Here is a 12,205-nt window from a genome sequence, read left to right as displayed (position 1 = left end):
TTTCACCAGAAGCCCTTCGAGCACCATTCAAATAATCCATAACACTTAACCGTTAATCATAATCCATAGACATTTGATATTCATATGTTAAAATCAGATTAAAAAAAGTTTAATACTTGTACCGTGAGAAAGAATGTTAGTTCTTGTATGTGCATGACAAGTATGCCAACAGCAATTCATGAGAAAAGAAAAAAAAAGAAAGAAAGAAAGAAAAAAAAAGAAAGAAAGAAATCATAATCAGGATATAATCCTGATATTAAGAGATCCATTCTTCTTGCAAAGACACTCAAACAGATTGGAAGAACCTGGATTTCACATATCTGTTTCATTTTGTTCCTTTGACAATTCATAAACAATTATTTCGTGTATAAGCCCACTTCAAGGGGCCTGTTAGTCCACACAAATTCTAAACCCCATCTGGAAGTTTTTTAAATCACAAAGTTAACTATTCAATTTATCTGTCATTAATATTACCTTTTAAAAGAACAAACATACTAAAAAAAATTCTACGTCTAATGACATACACAAATCACTTCTATGTAACTGATTATCACTTAATCCTAAAAGCAGGTATTAAAATCTATATAGATCTTAAAATTGCTTCACATTACCTCTAAGCCAGTAGTTTATTGGCACAATGTCATTAAACAGTGTAAGATATCTCATAAACATCATGTTATTTTGTGTCTAATTGTTCGGCATCAAGAACCGTTCTTTCCTAAATCCAGGTACAGTTAAAATGGGGAAATATTTAGACAAGCATAACTGATAAGTTCAACTGAATAATGCATTTATTCACTTGGTAAGATTACACACTAAGCTCAGGCTAATTTTTTTTTAATGGAAAGCAGCTCACTAACAGCTCAGTTCACGCTCAGCTGGATCAGCCATTCAATTAAATTTGTTTCATTTCAAGCTAACAATCAAAACAGCTGACAATTCAACCGGTAGCTCCGCATCCACATTCGAATGCAGCATTTCTTCATTTTCATTTTAGCAGCAGCACTGTGGCTGCAGGAACGCAGCCCTGAATCAAGCTGTTAAAAAAATATCTGTATTTCTTGTATGGATGAAAGATGCTGTTAACTCTCAACTCCAGTTTTTTCCATTGTATTTGCTGATGCTCTTCAGCAGCTTTTACCAAGTCACAAGAAAAATTCTTTCACTACTATCTTGAAACCAATAAACCAAACACAACTTCTTCTTTAAAAACTAAAGTACTGTTTAAATTGTTCGTTTCTATTTTATTCCTTTACTTCTTCATGGTTTTCCTGACACCATTCAGATGAAGACAATTTTCTCAATTTTTTTTTAATTCTTCCAACACCTCCAGCAAGCACAATTTAATTTTAGTGCCTTTCTGCCAGAAGACATGAGTAAGCCTTTTCTAGGCAGTAAGCAAGAAATTTACATTTACATTCTACTAGAAACTTATTTTCTTGCCCCGTCCTAATTTTTTAACCACAATTTTCACGGAGAGGCAAAACCAGAAGTGACTGTATTTGATGCTATTTAGCATCAATATGACTAATGCTTGGTTGAATGCATCAGTTGAAGCTGATGATCTGCAGATCTCCTCTCAAGCTCCACGCGCACAGCATATTTTGAAGTTAACACAGGAGAATTAACTGTTTCAGCTCAACAAAACCTCTCCAAACTCTCCCCTTCCAGAATTACCATGGTCTCAGCACCAGGGAAGCAGGGCAGAATAAAAAACTCTCATGATATAATGGCAGCTTATTTCAAGCAATGGACAAAATGGGACTCATTTGGGTAGAAGGTTTTATTCTCGTTCTCTTACACAAACTGGTCTCTCGAAAGATAAAAGTAAAACTTACACTGTTCTATGTAAAGATATTAACAAAGTTTTTTAAAATTCAGCCAGCATGATCCAGTTCCTTCAGAAGCAAACTAAAAAGCTTCACACTCAAATGGTTAACGCCAATGTGCAACAGCCACAACCCCATCACATCGCTACCAAGCTGAAGCACATACGGTTCCCTCCCTAGAGAAATACAGCCAAATTTTGGGATGTTTTACGAGAAGATAGGTCAAACAGGTGCTACACTTGGGTAGTTTTGAGACACAGTAGCCTTGAATAGAGTAGACAAGGAGTATATGCTAGAATGAGCTAGTTTTGTGTAATTAAGTGTCGTCTAATTAGGCCAAAGGGCAAACTCAGCATGCACGAAGACAGAGTTCAATCAGCGGACACAGTGAGGAAGACTATCGACGACCACCAGAGAGCCCTGGAAGACCACCAATAGACACAAATGCACATGTGTCAAGGACATTTACATATATTAATGAGTTATGGAAATAGCACGAATATGTTAATCGTTTCTCAGAAATCTAATGAATATGTATATTTTGATTGCATACAATCTTTGTAGTTGAGCAAGTGGGTGCACACACTAGGTGGAGCGATCCCCTGTGTGCCCAGCGCTGCAATAAAGAACGCCTGCTCTCTAAAGCTCCAAACTGAGTCTTAGAGTTACCTTTTTGCCGACTTACAGTGACAGTGTCGCAGGCTCAGCTAAGGGCTGACCCATGGGCACGGTGCCCAACCTTTATCCAAGCAGATGCAGCAAACAGAGATCCAAACTATTTTTGTGACGTGTCTTTTAAAGACACAAAATCAGGGTAAATACTTTCAACATTATCAAAATTCCACCCTGACAAATATTGCAAATTACTGGAGTTATCTGACATTCAAGTACCACAAACGCTAAGTAAAATTCATGAGAAAAAGAAACGAAAAGCATTTACATTTCAAATAAAAATGCAATGTAACGGTAACAGAACCTACTGAAATTACAAGGACGTGATTTCACTATCTGAGCACCATCAGATAGATTTTCTGTCTTCTTATATCTTACAAGGAGTGTCTCTAACTATTGCAATGAGCTGAACCAACCCACAGAAGGCCAAAGCTGGCAAGTCATCAGGCAGAGGCTGCAACGCGGGCAGCTGCCGGAGATCCTTAGCCACATGCCTGGAGGACACCTGTAGTGATGAGCTTCCGAGCACAACCAGCGAGCATCCGCACAGCACTGCACCTCCAGGTCTGTTCTTGGTGCTTTCCAAATTCTACGGTGGCTCTCGTCCCATTCCTTCTGTTTGTACATGTCCCTAATTCCTAACTTTTCCCTCCCCCCCAGTGATGCTCAGTCCAGCTTTCAATTATAGCTCCCACCTGCTCTCAAGAGCTACCAAAGCCAGGCTCCAGCTCTAGTCTGGACTTCCAGGCAAGCCTCGCTCATCCCCCCAGGCAGGGCACAAGGTGCTCACCTGAGATTGTAAAACAACCGCTTAGCGTTACGTTTTGTCAAGTATGGTGTGATCTTCCAACTTGCTACACCATACACGGCAAAATCCAAGCAGAGATGAAGAGATGTACTTCTCTTGCAAACGAAACGGAGAGAAGCGTTCAATATCAAATGAAGAGGAAACCCCCCTCTCCCTCCTTTTTCTTAAAATTCACAAGTGACTGACTTGCAGTTTTACCCATGCAACACTACGATGCTATTTTAACACTAAAGAAGGGAGAAGGCCAATAGGGAACAAGGTCTGTCAAGTCATTTCCACTCACTGTTTCCTTGTTCAAAAAGCATAAACCAGGGGCTATAAACAAAGTAAAAGCATGCTTTTGCCAGGCCAGCACTCTCCCAGAAAAAATACTCCTTAGTATTTGCTTTTATCTTGAATAATACCATGTCAGAGTCTTGAAAAGGCTGCTGAGAGCCTGTGAAATTTCAGACAGCTCCTGCAAACGTTGTTCTTGAATCTATTTGCAACTTCCTTTCCAATATGGTAAAAACCAATCTTTTGAACAGCTTTAACTACCGATTCTGTCTAGAAAGAGAGTCCAGGTGATCTCACTGCTCCTTGGGAATGACTCAGGGAGCAAAGACTGTCCTACTCCCTGAGCGACGGCCACCCAGCAGGGCCGCGCGCCGCCCAGCGGCTGGGGACGCTCCTCCCCTGCCCCGAGCTGGAAGGCTCGGCTCGCACCAGTGACCTGAGGGGTCAAGTGTCTTTTCCATAGCGTGCTTCAGGTAAGGTCGTTTTCGTGAAACAATCGCAGAGGAAGCAGAACACGCAAATCTAAAAATACATAATATACTTGTGATCATCCTCCTGCAACGCTAAGTGCCCAAAACCGAGCAAGGAAATAATGAAACACCACAAGCGAGGCACATTTTGGTTTGGATGCACGTTACAGCTCCAGTTGATTGTCAAGTTCTAACTTAAAACAAACCTTACCCGACAAAACAACAACAAAACCAAACGGTCCAGGGTATGCTTTTTCCCAGCAAAGTTTCTGATATACCAACAGCAATAAAACAATGACCTCATTGATTTTTATTTGAGAAATGCAAAAGCCCCCAAAATCAGTAATAACTGATTTTCCCAGTCTTCTCTTAAGAAGCTAATGTGTTATTAGTAACACAGCTGAAGTTTCTCCTTGTAGAAAATTATTTTCAAGCAGGCAGAGTCCCTCTAATGGGACCTCTGAACGGTCCAGACATTACAACATATTCTGTCACTGCTACCAGAACCATTTCATTTTTAAAACTCAATTTAAAAGGTTTGGGTTGTTTTTTTTTTTCTTTCTATCAAAGAAACACTTTTCCGAATCATTTTAGGAACCAGGGTCTGCACCTAGCGAAAGCGACGCACTATCTAAATCAATTCTGGTTTATAGCCAATGCTGGAATGAAAAATGACAAACAGAAGACGAGTGTAAGCATGGGAGCTGACACACACAATTGTTGGAGAAAAAGTATTATAGATACTGCATGCATAGAATTCGTAGAGACTACTTGAAAAAAACCTGAAATGACAACTAGAATAAACACAACATATCACCCAACAGCCTGGCAAATATCATATATTTAAGAGCAATTTAAGGGCAAATTTTTAGTTTTACTTTTCCGTGCCTTGCAGCAAACAATTGAATACCCTCAAATATCCCAGTAACACCTGTAACACTTCAGGAGGTCCATTTTAGAGATTCTCATCACAGATTATTTTCAATGGCACAAATCAGGTCCACTTTTACTACACAGAGTCTTTAAAAAGAAATAAAGATACAGCATTCACTTTATACTGAACCATTTTAAAGTATTTATTATGCCTTCAGAAAAGAAAGACCATTAGCTGCTGTTTTATAATGAAAAAAATCTGAAAAAAAATCACAATGCACAATTGCATGAAAACAAAAAGAGTGAGAAAGAATACATGACAACATACCCCGGGGGAAAGGGGACCTACCACAATTCATGCTGGATTACATTCTTCCTGTTCCAATTCATCCAACTGGATTTAAATATACCCCAACGGCAACCGCTTCATTTTCAAGTCCGGCTCACAAAGGACCCCACTTCTGATACACTTCCATTTCTTTTTACCTTTTGCAGACTCCTCTTCCAGATTTTAAAGCTAATTCTCTTTCTTTTTCTATTTCCCTTTCTTGGAGATTTTTCCCCAGTTTTGCCTTCCCAGACTACCCAGTAATTACAAAGCTTAATAATAAAATTGAGAAAAAAAAACACCTAGGGCTGAATATCAGAGTGCCATTTATAATTTTCTGAAGTCAAACAGGCAAATGTGCTTTCAAACCTATTCACCACAGGCTCTTCTCATCAGACACATCTCTGAAAGCATCTTTTTCACCTATAAACTCTCAAAACCTTCAGCTGTAAACAAGAGTTTAGATCTACCAGAATTTTAGCTTTTCAAATGCATTGAGATGCCATAACCAGGGCAGCTTATAAGGAGCACATAAAGGGCAGTAGAGTACGAGTGGAAGTTGAGGGCCTCATGGCACCAAGATATGGTAAAAACTGGAGAGCTTACTGGGGTCCTGGAGAGACACCAAAAAGCATTTTGGAGCTCGAAGCATTTTGGTGTAGATGTTTTTCAGGTATTACAAGAGCTATTCATCTATCCTCAATCTTAAAATCCCAAGAGGTTTGCTATGCACCGTGAACACTACAAGCAGAACACAGGCTATATGGTGCTTCAGGAGATCGGCACTTCATTATTCAAGCAAGCTGAAAAGCTTTTTTTTTTCATTTCACACAGCAGATGTATTTTCAGAGCAGCAAGTTACTAGAGCAATGGTATTTCCCTTTGCTTTAATTGCTGCGGCAATTAAATTGCACCAACATTTAACTGATTCTCCCAACAGGCTTGACCTTAAGAAGGTCTCACTGGATGTTCAAGTTCTCTTTGTCAACAGACAATTAAACTGCCACCCAACATCCTGGCCACTGGTCAGTATTCACCAAGAGAACAGAGCCAAGAAAAACTAAACTCTGCTTTTTCATCAATATTTTCCCCCTAAAAATAAGGTTTGGGACTTTTTGCTTGTTTGGCAGTTTTCATTCTTTTTAAGGTAAACAGCTCGTTTCAGTACAAATGGTGGAGTCAAGAGGCCGACTCTGTCCTAGAAACAATTCACAGTATGCTAGGGATTGGAAGGGACCTCAAAAGATCATCTAGTCCAATCCCCCTGTCGGAGCAGGAACACCTAGATGAGGTTGCACAGGAAGGCGTCCAGGCGAGTTTTGAATGTCTCCAGAGAAGGAGACTCCACAACCTCCCTGGGCAGCCTGTTCCAGTGCTCTGTCACCCTCACTGAGAAGAAGTTTCTTCTCAAATTTAAGTGGAACCTCTTGTGTTCCAGCTTGAATCCATTACCCCTTGTCCTAATTGTCTGTAACATCTTTGAGAAAAGCTTCCTACATTATTCAGCACTTTAAATTGGGGTTGTAAAGACAAAACTGAACTTCCTCCTCAGTTCATGATCTTCAGGAATATTGATTCCCAGACGAGACCATGCTCACCATTCAATGAGCACTGCTGACTACTACTGGTGTCCGTGATACCTAGACTAGCTCTGAGGAAAGCAGGGACACAGGAGGAGGGATGGCAAGAGTGGGGGACAAGCGAGAAAACCACTAGGAGTAACAGGCAGTGAGGGCAGAGATACAAAACTACTTTGGAGCATTATCACCTGAAATAAGTGGCCCTCCGTGAGCGCTCTGACCAGGCACCCGTGTTTGCCAGTGCGATTTTATGGACACGGAGCAGCACACCTTAGGCTTAATCCTCAGACTGACACAACAGAAAAAGGATTTCTCCACGAGCAGCCTGTACGGCAGATCACACAGAGAAACGCTGACATGAAACAGCTATGTGTGTCTATGACTTAAAAACTTAGTTATTCTAAGAGAAGCATTTTCAAGTCGGCAGCTTTAAAGTATTATTGGCAAAAGATATGGTTGTCAAATAATCGGTCACACCTACAAGAAAAGCGTGCTTAAAATACAAATACAAAGTTAGATTCACTTATTCATGAAAGTCAAAACATACTGAGTCATTGAAACAAAATTTCAGGTTTGCTAGCCTCGGGAAAAATAAATAAGAAAAGCGCGTATTTAAATAAGCAGGCCCCAACGCCACGGAATAACCAGGTTCTCTATGGATGCTCTGCGCATACTTACAGGTTGAGCAGACTAATAGTGCTCTCGCCACAAGCTCACAGAGTAACTTCCACTTCTGCTCCACTTTGGAGGTGACAGCTGGAATGAGGATCTCTGCAGGGACGTAGTACTGAATCGAATAGGTCACAAAAATCCCAAAGGAGTACAGGATTTTTACAGACTGATACAACCTGTTGAAAACATTTACACACATTCATGTAAGTTGCAAATTCTTCATAAAAAATTAGTTTGCTAATGGCGCTAAGGCTATATATATATATAAAAATATATTTTTCTCCCAGCAAACAAGAAGATAATATTATCCGCTTGCTTGTTATAAATGCCTATGAAAATGCAGAAGATAAACATACTACTAAAATATGGACCAAAAATAAAAAAATCAATATGGTGCAATCATAAATTATTAAACTTAAAGAAAAACAGGTTAAACAACAGGCAACTATTTAGGAAAAGAAAATTCCAAATTCACATCAAATGGAATCTGTACATCGACAAACCTTTCACGGTGGCAGTAAACACTGGCCATTTTAAAGACCAATGCCAACATCCTCCAGATTTCTGCATATTCACAAAGCATTTCTAAAAAGATTTTTCACACCGGGAAAGGGCATCTCAGGAAATTTCATTTATTAACGTTGGAAGGAGCACCTTCTATGGCTAGAAAATATTCATAACCAAATTTGCTTGCTGTCCACACTCTCCTCTTCAAAATGTCGGAGTATTTCATAGGTTTTACAGCAACACAAAGGAGTACCAAGCTTTACAGCTCCAAATTGTGCCAATCTTAGGCCAGTGGCGGATTGGGAGGATACGTTACTTAAAAATTGGAAAAAGAATGTATGCACGTGTAGAAAAGAGTTCATTCTGAGGCAGGAATGTCTTTCCTAACATACAGGACTAGAGCTGCTGTAACTAGACAAACATTTTAGGGATCAAGATTTATTTTTTTTTTTTTTTAAGAGACTCTATTTTGTTGAAAAGTTACTTTAGGATGGTTTTAAATTCTGTGCCAGACAAAGACAAGCTGCTGTCTTGCACCGCTCTGAGAATTCAGTTACATAAAAAGCAAAATTATCTCTACACAGACAGGCAAAAGGCACAAGCTACATTTTAAGAAGAGGGAAGAATTTCTATTCTCATTAGTCTCTTTGCATTCTGGTGTTATTCCACCCCGCGTGTCATCAAATTATAGATAAAAACGTTCAGAAAATACCACATAGTGCACAGTTCCTTTAAAACGATATAAAACTCAGATACATTTAACTTCTTTCTGCCTAAAATTGGTTAAAAATACTCTTTAGTATTTCAGAATTATTAATTGACTTCAGATCATTCAGCTTTCATTTTTATGGTAGTTTTTTTTTTTTTTTTTTTCAGATCTGCGCAGGACCAGAAAATGCTCCCCTGTGAGTAAAGGAAAATATTAGTATTTATCAGAAAAAAAAAGTGTCATATCAAAGGTGAAAACAAATTAAAAAAAAAATCCAGGGAAAAAAGTTCACATCTACCCTCATATAAACTATACCTCAGTAAGAAATATAATCAAAGTGGCTGTGAGTCTCAGGTATAAAATAAGGAAAATATTTAAAAAAAAAATGCCTGAGTGGGTTGGTAGCCTAAATTCTATATAATTCTGTATGGACTCGTGCATATTGCTTCCTTCTGTCTGTTGGAAAAGAACCCATATATTGGCACTGTCTTGCCAAATTTTAGATAACAAATACCTTTTTTTTCCCCCAAGATAGTTAAGGTTTTTCAGATATCATGCTTATGCTTTTATCTCACTTCTCTTTACGCAGTCAAATCCGTTGTAGCATTATTGTTTTTTCCTTCGTGATCTGTCTAAAGTTTTTCGTACATCTCCGGCTTTCTGTAAACAAAATGTCTGCAGATCTATTGCAAGAAAGGGTCTCGGAGAAATTAGTTTGAGAATTAGTTTGAGAATTTTCATTAAGTTCTCAAAAAACTAGAGTAAATCTTCCAAAAAAATTTAAGTGTGGACACTCTTACCACTGCTACTTGTGACTGAACAAACAAATGACAAAGAATTATCCATGCCACCAACAGCTTTATGTTTAGATGCATTTTTGATGCATGCTGCATAAACTACAAGCATTTGTCATAGGTGTGCTCACAGCCAACTCATACAACTTACGAGTGTCTTCGTATGATTTTCTTTCTAAGAATGCAACTAAGAACACAATCAAAGCTTTTGGGTAAAGTTTTGGTTCATTTGCCACGGGGTCACGTGTGTTCACAAATGAGAGAGGAGATATTTCCCATAAACAACCTGTGATAACAGAAGATGAGGCCAAGCAGACCAAAGCACTCAATACCCTTTTTTGCTTCAGTCATCTAAAAGAGGTTCAACTGCAACCAGAAAGCAAAGGCAACTTGCAACAGTAAGAAAAGAAAAAACAGCAGCAAGAGTGGGGAAAAAACAAATTAGACCTTTGTCTCTGCATCTCTCGAAGCCTGGCAGGGTCACTCGAAGTGTACTCCCTTTGAGTATCGTAGCCTCTATCTGTTATCAGTAAATAAAATCCAGCCAGGGTGGCCTTTGGCTCCATGTCCTGTGGCCAAATGGCACAGCATGGCAAAATTTGCATCCATACGGCTCAGCTCTTTTCCACCACAACAGGATGCCTCCATCATCCTTCCTTCAACGTTTTGAAGAAAGTGTCAAACACACAGTAAGTAATGGGTTTGTTGCACTGGCGTGGTTTTGAGCAGACGAATACCAGCTACCCAAAATCAGCCTGTAATCCTCAGGCTTCAGATCACCCCAAGCCTTTAGAAAAATAATTTTTAAAAGATATTCAAAAACAGGATTCAAAGCTTTAAATACACAGTTCTTCAAAGTAAGCATTTCCATTAGACTAACTATTTTTCTAGCTTTACAGGGATTCAGATTTTTCAAATTAGGAAACAATTTTTATATTATTGAAGTGATTTTACACGTAATTTAATACTATATTCCAATCAGACAAATATGACTCCTTAGGCTACCTTTTAAAAAAATTCTAAATCATTCATACGTGCTAAATAAAAGAAGTTAACAAAAGTCTGCCTCTCTTCTATTCTACATTTTAGATTTTGTTGTATCTCTTTTAAGGGAAAAAAATTGGAAACTAGTGTAACAAAACATGTGTGTATCCATGCAGCTAGACTTAGCATTGATCATGCTAAGCTTCCACTTGAACTAGTACCACATAACATCTTGTTGAACTTTAACACGCTATAATATTTGTATGGTAGTTACTTTTTGGGATTTACAGTAAGGGAATTGTTGCGCAAAGACTTAAAGAAGAATAGATGGTGGAAAGAACCTTCAGCTTCAAGAAGATGAGACTGCAGCCAAGGACAAAGAAGGAATTTTTTATGATGACGGTGGTGAGACACGAACAGGCTGCCCAGAGAAGCTCTGGGTGCCCCATCACTGAAAGCGTTCAAGGTCAGGTTGGACCTGGTCTAGTGAAAGATGTCCCTGCCCACAGCATGAGGGCTGGAGTAGATGACCTTTAAAGGTCCCTTCTAATCCAAACGATTCTATGATTCTATGAGACCCCAGCCCAGGACACTAGTAAACTACTAAAACACAATTTCCCATAATCTACATTTGCAGATGCCACAGGACTTGGTTCAAACTGATGGTCACACAACAATAATTTCCAGGGTGGTGAGACATTGGCACAGGTTGCCCAGGGAAGCTGTGGATGCCCCATCCCTGGACGTGTTCAAGACCAGTTTGGATGGGGCTTTGAGCAATCTGGTCTACTGGGAGGTGTCCCTGCCCACGTGGCAGGGGGGTTGGAACTAGATGATGTTTAAGGTCCCTTCCAACTCTAAGCACTTTTTGACTATAAATATTTGCTGGTTTAGGCAAACAGGGCCCCTCAGGGCTTCGCTCAGGAGGCACCTCGTGATCACAAATAAGTCAGGTAAACTATATTCTGTGCCTGTGTGTCCTTTCAGTCATTTAATGCTAGAAAATAGAATTCCTTGATTCTAGAAAGAAGCTGTAGTTAAAGATCAGCAAAAAAAAAAAGCTGAAAACTACTCTTTTCATAGTCAATTTTCAACATATTCTAATTAATGTATCATGCTGACCAAACAATTTGTGCTCCAAAGTACGTTCTAAAACAGATCTGCAACAAATCTCTTCTCCAAAAGCTCTGATCTAACAGAATGTTTTTATAATATGAGCAGTCCTCTATTTAAATTAAACTTAAGGACTTAACTGGTCTAGGACCTATATATGCTTTCTGGTCAATTCACCTGTGAGAACATCAAATAAAACTCAGAAAGCAGCAGATTTTTAATTTTCTTTAACAGGAAAGGCGTATTTTGAAGACAGGGATTGTCCAGCCGGAATTAAACCCATAAACCAAGTCTCACTGCTTAGCTGCATTCCAGGCTCTTTCGCATGACCGCTTTCTTATAAAAACTCATCCGCTTCTTGCGGTTCTCTAGTTCAATCTGGCCACTTACTGGCTTTTTATGCGAGGACCAAATAACAAAATACTGTCACATGGGTCACCGCAAATTTGTTTTGCTAGCACAGTTAATTGCACACATTTGCTCACCAGTACCGTCTCGGGCAGACCCACAGCACTGCACAGCAATAGCACCGTACATCACAACCCATGGGCGTACCGCTGAGCTGCTTCTCCTTCTAATTTTCTTCGGTG

At 39.3% G+C, this 12,205-nt stretch overlaps 1 protein-coding gene across 1 annotated transcript in view; it reads right to left on the bottom strand.

The window, feature by feature from the left end:
* The window catches only part of SLC36A4 (solute carrier family 36 member 4), a gene marked incomplete at its 5' end in the record, with an annotated part of 109,621 nt that overhangs the window by 50,984 nt on the left and 46,432 nt on the right, over positions 1-12,205 (bottom strand). Inside the window, one exon of the mRNA XM_082490775.1 lies at positions 7,515-7,684. Within this exon, the coding sequence (XP_082346901.1) occupies positions 7,515-7,684 (170 nt within the window). The remainder of the gene's footprint in view (positions 1-7,514; positions 7,685-12,205) is intronic.

This window comes from Vanellus vanellus (assembly GCF_965231255.1).
Source record: "Vanellus vanellus genome assembly, chromosome: 1".
Taxonomy (NCBI): domain Eukaryota; kingdom Metazoa; phylum Chordata; class Aves; order Charadriiformes; family Charadriidae; genus Vanellus; species Vanellus vanellus.
The sequence above is the reverse complement of the archived record's forward strand: the minus strand, read 5'-3'. Positions and strand labels throughout refer to the sequence as shown.